The sequence below is a fragment of the Arachis hypogaea genome, chromosome 8 (assembly GCF_003086295.3).
Source record: "Arachis hypogaea cultivar Tifrunner chromosome 8, arahy.Tifrunner.gnm2.J5K5, whole genome shotgun sequence".
NCBI lineage: Eukaryota > Viridiplantae > Streptophyta > Magnoliopsida > Fabales > Fabaceae > Arachis > Arachis hypogaea.
Genome location: NC_092043.1, coordinates 30,037,819 through 30,055,233, shown reverse-complemented (window position 1 = coordinate 30,055,233; position 17,415 = coordinate 30,037,819). Strand labels below are relative to the sequence as shown.

Sequence of the window (17,415 nt, the reverse complement as noted above, 5' to 3'; positions counted from 1 at the left end):
TTAATCTTAGTAAAATGATATTCAAAACAATCAATAAACTGAAATAACATTACATTATATTCAAATTCAACACAATTTCAACTCATTCCAACAACTAAACATAAAACAAACACATTTGTTAAGTCTAAAATTTCAATTTCAATTCATTACTAAGCCACTTTTTCAGTTTGATTCGGTTCAATTTCTGCAGAGCCATCCGAAAATCAAACCGAACTGAACCGATCGGTTTACTTAAAAAAACCAATTTTTTATATTTTTTATTCGGTTATTGTAAATTTCGACTTGATTTTGCGGTAAATTTTGATTCGGTTCGGTAACTTACACCCTTAGGTGGGGGGTGTTAAAAATAAAAAGATATTATAACCCAAAAAATATATAAAAGAGAATCCATGTATTCGTTCTGTATATACGAATATGTTGGATATGACCAAGATGCTAAGATCATTGTCTTTTATAATTTGTATTTTTTTCTATAAATAAAAATAATTATATTTCTATTATAAATTTAATTATTTTATTATAATAAATTTAATTATTTTATAATTAATTATTTAATTAAAAAACATATAAATTAATGTGTTTATATATAAATATATAATAATTATTTTAATAATTAATTTTGGTATCACTAAATATTTTTAACCGTTTGACATCTCACATTACACAACATTACACAAAGGACATACACGAAGGATTTTCTAATAAGTCAACGGGGCAGGCATTTCAAAATTTTTAATAAAAACTCAACCTCTCACATCAATAACTTGGTAATAGCTAGTCCAGTACTTTGGAGTTTTAAAGTCTTTAGAGATACATAAAAAAATTATAATAAAGTCTTACCATTTTTAATTGTTTCAATTAAGCTATACTTAAAAAATATGTCAATTCTTTGAATTGGTTTTTTAACGATAAACTCTAATTAGAAAGTCTTATATTATACAAAGTTTTAGTATAGAGTCCAGTTAACAAATTTAATATAACTAGAGATGTTTGAATGAATTAAATTTAATATAACTAGAGATGTTTAAATGAATTAAACCTAATAAGCGCAAGCAGGAAAAAAAAAATATTTCCTTGAAAGCGATCATTTTATGCAATCAGAAATTAAAAAACATCTAGATCGGGGAGATGGCAGAATGTCGAAAAAAATGAGTTGTGCATTAATAATCACTTACCTACTTATCATGCAATCATATATGGATGCTAAAAGAATTTAAATATAACTCATATTTTCCAAGGCAGAATGTCGAAAAAAATGAGTTGCGCATTAATAATCACTTACCTACTTATCATGCAATGATATATGGATGCTAAAAGAATTTAAATATAACTTATTTTTTTCTACAAAACCCTACTTTTCTATCTATATTTTCCTATTTAAAATACATGATGAAAATCCAAAATGTTCCATTCCTGGTATTGCATCAATAGTTCTCATACAGTTTTATATCTAAAAAATGCATAAAACTAAGAGTCTTAATATAAAAAAATAAAAGTAAAAAGTATTATGGATAAATACATAATTCGTATCCTTCTTTTTCTTGGGTTGTCTTGTCAGTCTTAACTTCATTCTCCTGGGTTGTTTTGTTACCAGTTTTAGCTTTGACAGTTGTGTTGTTGCCGGTGAAATCTATATGATAATGACCTTGGCGCTCCTGTCTTTGCATCAATTGCTCTCACACACATAACCTGCAAACATGCATGTTTTCAACAAAAGAAAAATCTACCTTCAACTTATTTATGTGTACATTATTATCTTACATTTCCAGAAACAATCTTCAATCTCATTAGCTGACAAACCTATTTTGATGATTGAAAATAATAAAATAAGAAAAATAATCAATTTATATTTGTTTTGAAATATATATTATTGAAAAAAAAAGGCAAATTAAAGATACATATTTCAATTGAATAAATATATATAGCTATACGTTATAATTCATATTTTGTAACCTTTCAAAATGGAAGATGCTCCTGTCCCAAAATATGCAATTCTTTTCTCTAGATGCCATAACCAAGTTCTGGGAACATCAATTGGATTTTTCATTGAAACATAGTCAGCAAAGATCTAGGTCAAAGATAAATAACTATCAAAATAAAAATCTTATGGAATGACCCATGGGATAACATATACTAGCAAAACATGTATCCGTAACATTCACTAACCTGTTAACTTTAAAGTAGGTTCTGTTCAATGGAAAACGGCCTCTCATTGCAATGCAACATGGTATAAATTAGTACATATCTCACATATCACCTTTTTTTTTTCTTTTTCTACTCAATAAAAGAGTTTCAAGCACTGAGAAGCTTTTTCTTGCAAGTTACTAATGATTGATTGGTTTGATCTTTCTAATTCGTCTGTAAAAAAAACATTGTTATATAAAAAGCTCTCAAAATTAAGCTATAAATATTAAGCATTCATTTATACCTGCAAATCCATATAAGTAGACTATACGGACTAGGATCACCAGGTTCTAGTGAAATACGCTGCAAATAAATAAATAAATAAAAAGGTCAATATTGCATATACGATATACATGTATAGCTAACTTAGAGAAAAATAAAGATTAAGACTATCCACCTCTACAAGAAGGGAGTGCCCATCATTAAGTACATAACTGCAAAACGAAAAACAAATAAAAATAAACATAAATAGGTTTATTAACTAAGCGTATTTTTTAGAAACATTTTCATTTTATTCTCAAATTTGCATTAACTTAGTGTGTAGTAGTTATTTCTATGCTAGTTAGTTAGCACACATTCAACCTAACTAATCTGAATATCTAGGTCTTACAAATAAATCACCGTGAAAATTATAATGGCTACGAAATTAACAACGGAGTACACTAAGAAAGTAAACGTGATTAACAACGGAGTACAACAAAGGAAAACTTACACGATTTAACAAGTGCTTAACAACTTAGTACAACAAAGGGAAACTTACACAAGGCACTCGTTTCTTAATCCACTGGCATTTTTTCATTTTTGGTGCAGGCGTGCTTCCAGTATAATGCTTACAATTTAACCAAACTAAATATAAATATACCATAAACAGTTAAACAAAAACAGAACAGAAGGCATTGATCCTATCCTAGAACAGCAAAACTTTCCAGAACTAAAAAGCAAAAAGATGTCACACCGATTTAATCCCCCTTCTTCCTAAAAGAGCAGCCCTCGGTCAGCCTCGCTCGGCCGCCTGTCGGCTGGCACAATACTGTCTAGCAGTTTCCGCATACCACGACGGTCTGAGAGTGGCTGAATACAGTGGTACTGCATTCAATCACAAATTTGGGGGCGAAAACAGTTAAAACTAATTGAAGTGATTTAAAGCAAATTAGATAACACTAAATAAAAATCAACAAAAAAAGGCAGAATCATCCAACTTACATGTTGAAACAACCTTGGCACTTCACATCCTGCAACAGTAAAACGGGCAAACAAGAGACATAAAAGCTTGTTAGAGAAACAAATAACCGAAAAAAATAGGGAAAGATAATAAAAGAGAAAATACGGTGAAGAAAGAGTTAGGAGACTGAACAAGACGCTTGAGCTTGTGTTTCCTCTTCTCAAGCTCAGCTGGAGGGTTAAGCAAATCGATGTCATTCTGAAGAACCTACTCAATCCACATAAATTTTCAGTTTTCAAAGAAACCACATGGATAATCAAGAACAATCACGGATCTAATGAAATGCGAGGAAGGACACTCACCATGATGGCTGCGGCACAGGATTTTGAAACCTCAGAGAAACCCTAATTGGGAGTAGAGTGCAGCACCAATAAACTTTTTTTTTTTTTAGTCGATGGATTAGACAACCTCCAATCCTAGGTTACACACTCACCCACACTACATCCACACACACATGATATCCCCTTTTTTAGAGTAAAAAATGTAAATAAGCCAAAGGGAGAACAATTTTACACAAATAAGCCAAAGCAAAATCTGATTCATCAATCAACCAAAGCACATTTCTATGTAGTTCGAACCAACATGGTTCGAACTCACTTTCCATGTAATTTGAACCAAATAGGTTCGAATTACACATTGTACCCATAGCCACATAATTCGAATCAATTTGGTTCGAAATCTAACTTCATAATTCGAACCAATTAGCTTCGAATTATACTCCTCAAGTAATTCGAACCAGCTTGGTTCGAATTACACAGACCATATTTCGTACTAGGCTCGTTCGAATTAGTGAGGACCAGACCTGTATATATATGGTGTGAAAGTGAGTTGCTATCATTAGAGGGGGGTAAGATGGCTAGTGAGGAGAGTTTCGTAGTGTTGGTTCACCACAGAGAATCCATTAAGAGGAAAACTTGTTCTGATGTGAAGTTCACTGATAAGGATCTTCTCTGTATTATCGTCAGGCCTACGACGAGGTATGAGGACCTTGTTAGCTCTGTACTGCTGAAACTTGGTCTAGAAGGTATGAAACGGGTTAAGAAGTGTTTTCTATCGAATTCCAATCACGGTGCTCCAGGAAACCATAAAGTACAATTGTTTCACGATCGGGAGTGATGAGGACTTGCAGGTCATATTTCATTGTCGCCAGCAGTTTTCAGAGGTGAAGACACCAGAACTGTTGGCAAAGTTGGTTGACGCTGTGTCCAGCTCGGGGGGTTCGAACCGGAATACCACCACTTTAGCCACAGTAGCCGGTTCTAGCTCCAAACCTGCCGTTGCATCTTCCCCCGTCCCTACGTACGAGCCACCCATCCAACCTGTCGCTTCCCCTTCGTTCGCTGTTGATCTCAACAGCAGTGTAGGCGACGAGGTCGGAGAAGGGGAATATCTGTGGACCTCTTTTCAGTGTGCTGCACCGGCTGGGGTTGGAGATGGATTCTTGGATGATCCAGAGGACGATGATGTCGAGCCGGATATGATTGCTGATGACAGTGGCGATGATGTTGGAGCAAGTGAGCCTGCTGGGGCGAGCGGTGGTTCTAGCTCTAGCACGCAGCAGTACCCTCCACATTTTTCCTCTTTGGACTTGGATGCCATAAGGCAGGAGGGGGTTTCTGGGCAGCCAGCTGGATTTGGCGCTATAGATGCTGAAGGGTCTGCAAGTCTGACAGAGTTTCAGGTTGGTCAGCAATTTTCGGATAAAGAAGAGGCCCTGTTAAGTATCAAGACTTACAGCATCCATCGAGGGGTACAGTACAAGGTCGTGGAGTCTGACTATCGCCGGTATGTGGGCAAGTTTTCTGAGTTCGGCAATGGGTGCACATGGTTGATTCGGCTTAGTCTCCGACAGCGCAAGGGACTTTGGGAGGTCAAACGTTACAACGGACCGCATACTTGTCTCGCCACCTCCATTTCCAGCGACCACAAGAGTTTGGATTACCATGTGATATCGGCATTCATTATGCCAATGGTTAGGGCTGATGCATCCGTCAGCATCAAGGTGCTCCTAAATGCCACCGCCGCATACTTTGGGTTTAGGCCGACTTACAGGAGGGTCTGGTTGGCGAAGCAGAAGGCTGTTGCCCTCATCTATGGTGACTGGGATGAGTCGTACAACGAGCTCCCAAGGTGGGTGTTAGGAGTCCAGTTGACGATGCATGGTACTATTGCAGTCCTAAGGACGAGCCCTGTTCGTGTCGGTGGACAGTTGGACGAGTCTCGAGCTTATTTTCATAGACTATTCTGAATGTTTCCACCGTGTATCGAGGCATTCCGTCATTGCAAGCCCCTAGTTAGTATTGACGTCACCCATCTATATGGCAAGTATGGGGGAACGTTGCTTGTCGCGATTGCACAGGACGGGAACTCCAACATACTCCCTATTGCATTCGCATTAGTCGAGGGTGAGAATGCTGAGTCGTGGTCTTTCTTTCTCTCCCACCTGCGTGAGCATGTGACACCGCAGCTGGGTCTGCTGGTTATCTCGGACAAGCATAACGGTATCAAGGCCGCGCTTGAGGCACTTGACGGAGGCTGGTTACCTCCGTCTGCATACCGAGCATTCTGCATTCGACATGTTGCGGCAAATTTCGCCCTCACCTTCAAGGGCAAAGACGTAAGGAGGCTACTTGTGAATGCAGCGTACGCTAAGACCGAGGTCAAATTCCATTACTGGTTTGATAGTCTTATGTCCGAAGACCCGGCGATGTGTGACTGGGTGAACCGGATTGAGTATTCGTTGTGGACACAACATTGTGATGATGGGCGTAGATTCAGACACATGACGACGAATATATCTGAGTGTGTGAACTCGATCCTCAAGGGTGTCAGAAACCTTCCTGTGTGCTCGCTAGTGAAGGTAACATACGGAAGGTTGGCCGAATTATTTGTTCGCAACGGGATAGAGGCTGAGGCGCAGATGGGAACCGGACAACAATTTAGTCAGCAGTTGGTGAAGTGTATAGAGGCCAACTTGAAGACGGCTAGGTGCTTCACGGTTACTATGTACGACAGGGATAACTCCGAGTTCACCATCCGCAGAGACAACTCCGACTGGTTCTTTCTCACTGGGTAGCTACAGAGTCTCACTTGCATCTCACACATGTGATTGCGGATACTTCCAGGCACTTTATTTCCCGTGTCCCCACGCACTGGCTTGCTGTGCCTACTCACGGCTTACATGGGAGCCTTACGTCCACCAGGTGTATCGTCTTAGTTCGGTCTTCAGTGTGTATTAGATGGGTTTCACACCTCCCATTCCGGAGGGTTTTTGGCCACCATATGACGGACCGACTGTCATCCCTGACCCCAATAAGAGGCGTGCGAGAGAGGGTCGTCCAAGGTCTACTCGGATACGGACCAATATGGATGATGCAGATCCGAACCGGCCACGGACCAATATGGACGATGCCGGCAGCCTGGCCACACACGTCGGAGTTGCCCACAGCTCGGAGGAGCAGAGCACACACGGGGACATGATTAGGTGTATTGGTGGCTTTGGTACTTTTGTTATTTCAATTTCGCGTTTAGAATTGTGTCAAATTGTTATTTCCTTGGCTTGTTTACGTTTTTTACCCCTTTTTTTAGTTAAGTCTGCACATGATGAAGCTCGAACCTGAGACCTCTTAATAGAAAAGGAAACTTGTGCCACTTGAGCTAAGGCTCATTGACAGCACCAATAAACTAAAACACTGTTCTCGGCGTTTGTGAATCAAAAACCAAATATTACTCCAAAATAGGGAAAAAAAACCATGCATCCAGAGTGATAGGTTTGACGCGCGGCCCAACAAGTAACTGGCCCAAAAAATAATAGTAAAGGTTATATGAAGGTTAGGTCCAAAAAAAAGTTGTATCACAAGTAATGACCAAAAAGAGGTTTATGAATTTAATTGATATAGAAGACAATACAAAACAATAGAAGATATTATAACCTAGTTAGAGATGGAAAACGGGCTTAAAACCGCCAGGCCGACTCGCATAACTCGCACCACTTAAACTATAAGTTTTGTCGGCGGGACGGACATTTTTGTCGGGTTTAATTTTTTTTGCAAGGGGGTATTTTTGTAATTTTTTTTGCTAAAACCCAATTTTTCTCAACCCAACTTACAAGAGTATGAAGATGAAAATTCAGTGTTTTGAATTATGTTTATATTGCTTTGGAGACAATATTTATAATTAATGTTTTGGATTTTGTTTATTTTGTTTTGGAGACAATATTTATAATTATATTTATTAGATATTTATAATTACAAAGACTTTAATATTTGTGAATATAAAAAATATAATTTTTTATGCCTTTAAAAATTATAAAGGCATTAATATGATTGTGAAATTATATATTATTTAGTAGTTAATAATAAAAAAAAAAGAATTTTAGTAGGTTTAGCCCGTCAACTCGCCGGTCAACAGTTAGGCGGAGCGAAACAGACCAATGCACCAAAAGACGGGTTTCTGACAGGTGGAGTATATTTTCTCGCTTACCACCCCTAAACCTAGAGTGGTTGCTAGGTTTGTGGTGGGGGATGTTAAAAAAGATAAAATGATATTATAACCTAAAAAATATATAGAAGAGAATCCATATATTCGTTTTGTATGTACGAATATATTAGGTATGACCAAGATGCTAAGATCATTGTCTTTTAGAATTTGTATTTTTTTCTATGAAAAAAATTATATTTCTATTATAAATTTAATTATTTTATTATAATAAATTTAATTATTTCATAATTAATTATTTAATTAAAAATATATAAATTAATATGTATTTATATATAAATATAAATTTTGGTATCACGGAATATTTTTAACCGTTTGACATCTCACATTACACAGAGGACTTACACGAGAATTTTCCAATAAGCTTTTGGCATTAGTTAGCTAAATTGATATACCTATTGTCAAGGGAGAAGGCATTTCAAAATTTTTAATAAAAACTCAACCTCACACATCAATAGCTTAGTAATAGCTAGTCCAATACTTTGGAGTTTTAAAGGTTTAATTTAGTAAAATTTTTACTTTTTTAAAGTAATTTAAAAAAGTTAATTTTTAAAAGATGATTTTTTAAAGGTTATAATATTTATGTTTAGTATATCAAATAAAAAATAGTTTTTAATAAACACAAATAACATTAATTGCATTTAGTAAAATAGTTTTTAAAATTTAAAAATACTATAATAGCCATAAATGTAAGTATTAAATTTAAAAATTAATTAACATATGAGGTTATATTAGACATATAAATTTTTAAAAGTACAAGCCAATTTTTAAAAGTACTCTAATCTTTTAAAAGTTGCAAACACAAGCTTGAGCTTTTGAAAAACACAAACACTTCTTGAAAAAACTTTACCAAACCAAGCCAAAGTCTTTAGATATACATAAAAAAAATTATAATAAAATCTTACTATTTTTAATTGTTTCAATTAAGTTATACTTAAAAAAATATGTCAATTCTTTGAATTGTTTTTTTAACGATAAACTCTAATTACAAACTCTTATATTATACAAAGTTTTAGTATAGAGACCAGTTAACAAATTTAATATAACTAGAGATGCTTGAATGAATTAAATTTAATATAACTAAGATGTTTAAATGAATTAAACCTAATAAGTGCAGGCATGAAAAAAAAAATATTAAAAATATATATATTTCCTTGAAAGCGATCATTTTATGCTATCAGAAACTAAAAAACATCTGAATGTCGGAAAAAAAAAATGAGTTGTGCATTAATAATCACTTACCTACTTATCATGCAATGATATATGGATGCCAAAAGAATTTAAATATAACTTATTTTTTCCTACAAAACTCTACTTTTCTATCTATATTTTACTATTTAAAATACATGATAAAAATCCAAAATGTTCCATTCCTAGTATTGCATCAACAGTTCTTCACACAGTTTTATATTTAAAAAAATCATAAAACTAAGAGTCTTAATATAAAATAAATAAAAGTAAAAAATACTATGGATAAATATATAATTCATTATCCTTCTTTTTCTTGAGTTGTCTTGTCAGTTTTAACTTCTTTCTCCTGGGTTGTCTTCTTTTTCTTGAGTTGTCTTGTCAGTTTTAACTTCTTTCTCCTGGGTTGTCTTGTTCTCAGTTTTAGCTTTAACAGTTGTATTACGGTGAAATCTATATGATAATGGCCTTGGCGCTCCTGTCTTTGCATCAATTGCTCTCACACACACATATCCTGCAAACATGCATGTTGATTTTAATAAAAGAAAAGTTTTGCTTAACTTATTTATGTGTACATTGTTATCTTACCTTTCCAGAAACAATCTTTAATCTCATCAGCTGACAAACCTATTTTGATGATTGACAATAATAAAAATAAGAAAAATAATCAATTTATATTTATTTTGAAATATATATTATTGAAAAAAAAAGCAAATTAAAGATACATATTTCAATTGAATAAATATATATAGCTATATGATATAATAAATATTTTGTAACCTTTCAAAATGGACGATGCTCCTGCCCCAAAATATGCTATTCTTTTCTCTAGATGCCATAACCAAGTTCTGGGAACATCAATTGGATTTTTCATTGAATCATAGTCAGCAAAGACCTAGGTCAAAGATAGATAAGTATCAAAATAAAAATCTTATGGGATGACCCATGGGATAACATATACTAGCAAAACATGTATATGTAACATTCGCTAACCTCATTGACTTGAAAGTAGGTTCCGTTCAATGGAAAACGGCCTCTCATTGCAGTGCGACATGGTATCTATGTCATAAATTTATAAATCAGTACATATCTCACATATTACTGTTTATTTTTTTGCTTTTTCTACTCACCAAAAGAGTTCCAGGAACCGTTACAGAATCTTTTTCTTGCATGTTATTCATGATTGATTCGTTTGATTTTTCTAATTCGTCTGTAGAAAAAACATTGTTAGATAAAAAAATCTCAAGATTAAGCTATGACTATTAAACATTCATTTATACCTGCACTCCATATAACTAGACTATAAGGACTAGGATCACCAGGTTCTAGTGGAGTACGCTGCAAATAAATAAATAAATGAAAAGGTTAATATTGCATATACAATATACATGTATAGCTAACTTAGAGAAAAATAAAGATTAAGACTATTTACCTCTGTAAGAAGAGGGTGCCCATCATTAAGTACATAACTGCATTGAAGAAACGAAAAACAAATAAAAATAAACATAAATAGGTTTATTAACCCAGTGTATTTTTGTAGAAACATTTTCATTTTATTCTCAAATTTGCATTAATTTAGTGTGTAATAGTTATTTCTATGCTAGTTAGTTACAACACATTCAACCTAACTATAAAGTCTAAATATCTAAGTTTTACAAATAAATCACCGTGAAAATTGTAATGGCTACGAAATTAACAACAGAGTACACTAAGAAAGTAAACATGATTAACAAGTGATTAACAACAAAGGAAAACTTACATGATTAACAAGTGATTAACAATTTAGTATAACAAAGGGAAACTTACACAAGGCGCTCGGTTCTTAATCGACTGGCATTTTTCATTTTTGGTGCAGGCATGCTTCCAGTATAAGGCAATGTTACTAATGACGCTGATATATTCATATGATTCTTATCCTCCTGTGCAGAATGATTATGAGTTTCCTTACTTTGACTGCTCAGATTCATGACCAGAATCTTTTCATCATCAGGACTAGGATAATCCTCTTCTTCCTTGTTTGCTTCATCAGAAACATGATAATCCTCTTCCTCATTGTTTGCTTCAAATTCAAGCATATATATCCTCTCAGATTCTGCTTCTGGTGATGATGGCATTTCAATGATGGGCTCACACTCTCTGTATGTTTGGTATTTTGTTGTGGTCGAAGATTGATTCACCTCAAAAATAGGCATTGGTAAAAGGTTGTCTGTCACTATTTTGTCTTTAGTTGGTTGCCTCGATGTTGTTCCAGGTAAGGATTGTGCACTGTGGATATATCAAAATGATTTAACAATAAATTAATTATTTTTTCATCTTTCACATTCTTACATTCTTACATTCTTCCATACGTCAAAATTTAATGTAACAAATACCTTGCAAAGGCACTCTTGAAATGCTCACAATTTGTACTCATTGGACAAGCATTGCAATTTGGATTTTTCTTTGTGCAAAACACCTACAAACATGTTGAAATGAATTGAATATCTCTATTAACCTGATAAAAAAACATTTGTCAATACAATATAAGTTTTTTTTTCATAATATCTCTATATACCTTTCCAAAAGTTATTAGGTGATAATGCAATTGGTACCTACATATATAACATGACATGATATAAATGAAAAGAATGATAACTAAATATAAAATAAAATAAAAAAGTAAAGTTTCTGTTAATTACAAGTCCTTTGGAAGGAGATGACACAACCGTGGCCAAAGATATTTTTGAATATTATCAAACAATGGGTACCTAGTTGAAAAGGAAAAAATATATATTAGTGAATAAAATGATAGAGAAATGAAAAACTTAAGTATTAAAATTATTGAAAATTTACTTCTCTAAATTATGTATTTGTGTTTCTTCAGGCAAGGGTTGGAGAGGAACCCATCCTAGACGTACAGCAATTCTTCCAACATTTACGTCCACCTAAAATGAATACCATGCAATGAAATAAAATAAAAATATTCATGAAGTGAAGAATTTGATACTTTATATACTTACAGGAAAAGCTTTGTTCTGGAGGGTTAAAAGTCGTATGCACTCTACACTTTTCAATCCTAATCCATAAATGTCCAAGAGACATCTCCTGTGATATAAAAAAAAATAAGAGAATTCATTATTAAATAAAGATAATCCAAATTAATTGAATAGAAGTGTGTAATATTACTTTGCTTCTGTTGGTGGAGCATATCGCAGCCATTCTAAATCCAAATCTCCATACGAGTCATGTAATTCATTGAGTAAACTCTGAAAAATAGCATAAACTCATTTAATTGATTGGTAAGCAACACAAATTAATTTAATTGATTGAGTACTTATTGAGAGTTAATCTAACAATTATTTTGTACCTTTATTCTTTCAGCAATAACATTGTGTTGACCACGACCTGCAATAGCTGTAGCAATTTCCTTCACATCTGCACATCTCACTGCTTCCCAATCAACAGAGTCATCATGGTCACTGTGTCTTGTACTCTTACCGTATTCTTTTCTAAGTTTATCCCAACGTTCTCTAGTTTCTTTATCCACCTCCTTTAGTAACTTTCCTCTTGTTTCTTCTTCCTGCATGTTCAGTTTTTTTCTCTTGCTAAAATTCATATCATAAAAGAAAAAAAATTCACTTCTACTAACATCTGTACCTTATTATTGGATTTAAAAGGCTCTTCCTTTACATCACGAGATACCATCTCTTCAACTTTGATTTTTTCTAATTCTTCGGTAAGTTTATCTCCTGGAAAAATCGCACTACTTTCAATGAATTGTATTCTTTCAATACGAGGTACATCCTCTATACATAAGTCAGTGGTTGATGATTTGATGGGAAATCTTGCAGCAAGTGACATGTAGGCAGAACTGTAAAAAGATGGATAAGCATTAAATTTAAGTAAATCCTACTTAAACAAACATTATATTTATATAACTCGACTAAAAAAATATATTGCGTTGGATAATTCTAAAATAAAAGACGTAGTGTGTACTAGAAGTTTATTTATTTATTTATAAAAAAAATAAAGTTTTAATAATATAATTAAATAATGATATGATACTGGTGGATGCATGACAGATTCTTGTAGGTAATATAGTATGCTATCTTATTCACTTATTGTGAAAGAAGATGTAACAGTTAAAGAGCTATTTGGTTATAGTTAATCTATTTTTCCATTTTTAGGTACATATAAGGATTGTTTTAGAAATTCGAAAAAATTGGATGCCAAAATATATTATCTCACCTGATCACCTTTAATGTATGTATAAAGAATAATTAATATTTTTTAAGTGAAATGAATTACAATTATTGTATAATAAAATTTTTTTGACATTATTGAATATAGTAAAATTACCTTGACAAATGATCAGATACATTTTGAGTAAGGTAAGCTCCAATTACAGAATCTAAGACAGAACCTTTCCATGGTGAGAACTCCCTACTACCTGTGAAAATTTATAATATAGTTTCAAACACACATTTTATTTCAATAAATAAATAAAAAGTCAATGACATTTATCAAATTTATATACAACAGAAGTCCATCTTGAGATGTCAAATTAAGTAAACTTTCTTATATATTTTTTTAAAATAAGATTATCAACTAAAGATTTTAAATTCAAATAAGACATGCATGAAACTTAATAACTTTAACCGATAAGATCATACCTTGCAACTCATGCATTTTAATCATGAATACTCCAACCTTACATTTATAAGCAAATCTTTCACGTTCCCATTGCTGTTGCTTCAAGTCATCACTGTCTTCGTGTGTTTTTCCATCCATGATTAAGTTCCACACCCTCAACGTCTCTTCATCAAGTGCAACCTCAACTCTTAACTTCTTATTATTAGGATCATGTCCCTTATAAGGTACTAACATTCGATCACCACCCAATCCTTCTTCATATAAAACTAGTTGATCATTTTTTCCTTTCGTCTTTCTACTTTTTTTCATCCTCTTCAGTGATCGTATCCTCCTGATCAGAGATTTCATTTCCTTTTTGGTAGTAGTCAATCCTTCTATGGTAAACTTTTCTAGGCAACTTTTTTTCTTTCTAATGAAAATCTTTGACCTTAATCCCTTTTTGAAAGGGGTCAAGTATTTCTCTAACCTTGCTCTGATCCTTTTCATTCTTTTTCTCCTGCACATGCTTGGAAAATTTGCTCCAACTTGCCTACTATGCATCAAACAAGAACTTGAAAATGATGCCAATTTTTGGTAAGTCTCAAGTAAGTTGTATTGAGAACCTAATGCATTCTTGCAAATTGAACTCTCAAAGTCAAAATATTCTTGATCAAACTTATTGACATTATTCCCCAAGAATGGAAGAGAGGCTCTTCCTTCATCGTTAAGTAATGGCAATAGTGATAACTTGCATGAAGGAGCTCTTCTTGGTTGGTTTTTCTTCTTAGTGGGAGTTGAAGGTTTTGGGGTCCTACTTGGAGTCTTTTTCTTCTTGGGAGTTTTTGGGACTTTGGGTTGAGATTTTTTTCCTACTTTCTTGGTGTCTAGGCTTTCATCAACCAATATTCTTGGTCTATATATTTTTTTTCTAAGTTTTGTGTGCTGCCCATTATTATTTGACCCTTTCTTCTTGTTGTCCCCTCTTCTTTTCTTTGAAGAGGGTGGATTTAGAGTTTTCAATTCATCATGGCTGGTATTGCCATCATCACCTGCATTTAAATAAAATAATAGATGAATTTAATTGAATATACAAACTAAGTAGCCATTCACATGAAATAAAATATTATATTACACAATTTAATTAAAATATTAAATACACCAAGTTGTTTAAGAGTTCTCAACTAATTACGGATAAAAAAAAATAAAATTCGCCATGAATTTTATATTAGTTATTGTTACAATGTCTAACAATAAATAACAAAAGCTTTTACATCTTGTACTCTTTCTTAAAATGTCTACATTTTGAAAAATAATAACAAAACATACAATATTTGTGTAAAATGTTTTTTTTTTCTCTAACTAGTAACAAAAGTCTCTTAATTTTGTGTATTTTCAATGGACTAATTATTAATTTAAAAACTATTTGATTTAAAAAATTAATTAAAAAATATTCTTGAAAAATATATATTAATATTCATTCATAGTTTCATATCCACTTATTTTCACTATTGAATTTCATACAAATGTGACTTTATAAACTTAAAATTTTAAATTTCAAATTTTAATTTTTTTTAAATAATAAATTTCATTTATTGAATAAGGAGTTATAAATAACAACAGTAGGATATATAAAGGTTAAGAAAATAATGATTCATCAATCAATTTGATTCTTCAAAAGAAAACACTGAAAATTAAATCTGAAAAAGGCCGTCGTTTTAGTCAATGGAGCTTTTCCCTAATAACTCTGAAATTTTGGATTGTAAATACAAATAATAACAGTAGGATCCGTAAAAAATTAAGAAGATAGAGATTAAGAAGATAGACAAAATAGAAGTTATCAATCAAAATAGAAAAGAACAATTCAGTCGATTGAGTTTTTTTTTAATACTTCAAAACTTGGATTATCACTACAAATAACATATACTTCAAAACTTGGATTATCACTACAAATAACATCAGTAGGATCTATAAAGATTAAGAGAATAGACAAAATAGAATATTGATTCAATCAAAAGAGAAAACTAGAAATTAAATTAAAAAAAAAGCAATTCAATTAGTTAGTCATGCAGCTTTTCTCTAGTAACTCAAAATTTTGGCTTTTCCCTAATAACTCAAAAGTTTGATTAAGAGAATAGACAAAATAAAATAATGACTCGTCAATAGTGCTATTCCCCATGTCTCAAAACTTGGATAGTAAAAGACACCATTTTTGCTAAGTAAGAAAAAAAAAAAAGAAAAAACCTTATTTTATAAAAAGCTTAATCTAAAACAAAAATACTAATTCAATTATGATAATTAAAATATTTACACAGTATTAAATAATTTAAACAAACATATAACATCTTTTACCGATTAATTTGAACACTCACATTGAGAAGGTGCATTTGGGACTTGATTGTTTGCAGCACCGGCAGATGCATCATCCTCGTCTCCAAGGTTTAGTATATCAAAATCCAATTTAACTGAAGAAGTAGAATTATCGTCCCTATTTGATATTTTTTGTCTATTGGGAGAAGATTTTACCGGAGTTTCTGGTATCCATGGAAATTGTACTCCAGCCTCCATTTTCATGGTCTTTTGTCGACTACAGTTCTTCGGTTGAAGTTGAGCAGTGTTTTTACTCATTACTCGTCACCTCAATTAATTGGGAGATTTTGAAAAGGTTGCTTTGAAAACGAGATACGCCCTTTTAAAGAGAGAATGGAAATGAAATGAAGAGAGAGAATAGAAATTAGAACGTTGACAGAAATTAATGAAAATGAAAATGAAGAGAGATAATGAAAATAAGAATGTTTGCCGGGAATTATATGAGAGAGATGTGGTAGTCTGTTACTGATATCTTCTTTTTTTTAGTTGACCAGGGTTTTATAACTAATATGAGTAGAGGGGAGTACACATGAGTACATAAAAGTACTCAGAATACGTCTTTTAATATTAACTCACATTTTCAATTTTAATTGTGTATTTTTTCTTAAAGACCATGAGAACAAATAAAACTATAGAAAAGTTTTTAAGTGTACCGTAGTATTGGTATTTCAATAATTTTTAACCGTTAATCTTAATTATATATATTATATATATTTTTATAATTAAGATCAACGAGAATTTTCTAAAACTATATATATGCTCGTTGAAAAGGACAATGACAATAAATTAGATAGATAATTTTATCAACCTTAATTTTAATTAGAAGTGAGTTGATGTTAATGTAATTTTTGTTTTGTAATTTTTATATTAAAATAGATTATATTATTTAAAATTATTTTAAAATAAAAGATTATTAAAAATTATATAAATTTATATTATTCAAAATCACATCTTTCTTTCTTTTAATTTTTTTCAATAATTTTTTTAGTATAATTTTGTTGAGAAAAAATTAAGCTTATATGTTGAAATTTAATACAATTTTGACTATAATTCTTGAATACTTTCTTAGTTTTTTTGATTTGGAATTATTTGAGACTCAATAATTTATATTATAAAAATTAACAATATTAAACAAAATATATAATATTTTAAAATTGTACAAAGCCAACAAAATGGAATACATTACTAAGAATGACGAAAAAATTAAAGTAGATAGCTGAAAAAAATTTTGTATAGAGTTTCTAATCATTAATTTAGTCTCTTTTTAAATATGAGATTGAAGGATAAAGTTAATAAAAATATATTTGTGTGTTTTATGTGAATAGGAACTAAAACATATAGTTACG

General features: G+C 32.1%; 2 protein-coding genes and 1 long non-coding RNA gene across 4 annotated transcripts; all 3 read right to left on the bottom strand.

Annotated features, from left to right (window-relative positions):
• Window positions 1-1,390: 1,390 nt before the first annotated feature.
• LOC140174828 (uncharacterized) lies at window positions 1,391-2,305 on the bottom strand. 2 transcript variants are annotated; one of them, XR_011864755.1, is made up of 4 exons: window positions 2,167-2,305; window positions 1,954-2,068; window positions 1,762-1,800; window positions 1,541-1,689 (listed from the first exon to the last, which is right to left on the bottom strand). It is a non-coding gene; the product is annotated as an uncharacterized lncRNA (long non-coding RNA). The 2 variants fall into 2 exon arrangements; XR_011864754.1 differs by lacking the exon at window positions 1,762-1,800 and having other exon boundaries at window positions 1,391-1,689.
• Window positions 2,306-2,876: 571 nt separating this feature from the next.
• On the bottom strand, window positions 2,877-3,849 carry LOC112706875 (small ribosomal subunit protein eS27y). The gene is given in 4 exon segments (XM_072201044.1): window positions 2,877-3,270; window positions 3,388-3,416; window positions 3,512-3,613; window positions 3,709-3,849. Coding segments are annotated over 4 exon segments (261 nt in total). The 5' UTR covers window positions 3,712-3,849; the 3' UTR covers window positions 2,877-3,143.
• A 4,884-nt stretch (window positions 3,850-8,733) lies between these two features.
• LOC112705213 (DNA glycosylase/AP lyase ROS1-like) lies at window positions 8,734-16,327 on the bottom strand. The gene is made up of 19 exons (XM_072200195.1): window positions 16,072-16,327; window positions 13,744-14,751; window positions 13,430-13,520; window positions 12,728-12,941; window positions 12,438-12,650; window positions 12,257-12,336; window positions 12,091-12,175; window positions 11,924-12,015; window positions 11,770-11,838; window positions 11,646-11,682; window positions 11,464-11,546; window positions 10,898-11,356; window positions 10,524-10,560; window positions 10,372-10,429; window positions 10,222-10,301; window positions 10,085-10,150; window positions 9,872-9,986; window positions 9,680-9,718; window positions 8,734-9,605 (listed from the first exon to the last, which is right to left on the bottom strand). The coding sequence occupies exons 1-19, from the start codon at window positions 16,325-16,327 to the stop codon at window positions 9,427-9,429; spliced, it is 3,261 nt and encodes a 1,086-aa protein (XP_072056296.1). The 3' UTR covers window positions 8,734-9,426.
• Between the last annotated feature and the right edge of the window lie 1,088 nt (window positions 16,328-17,415).

Coding starts and splice junctions, on each gene's coding strand:
- LOC112705213 (XM_072200195.1), bottom strand. CDS start 16,327: ATGAGTAAAAACACTGCTCAACTTCAACCGAAGAACTGTAGTCGACAA. Junction 10,430..10,523: donor GGCACCCTCTTCTTACAGAG/GTAAATAGTCTT, acceptor ATTTATTTGCAG/CGTACTCCACTAGAACCTGG. Junction 9,719..9,871: donor AGCATCGTCCATTTTGAAAG/GTTACAAAATAT, acceptor TCATCAAAATAG/GTTTGTCAGCTGATGAGATT.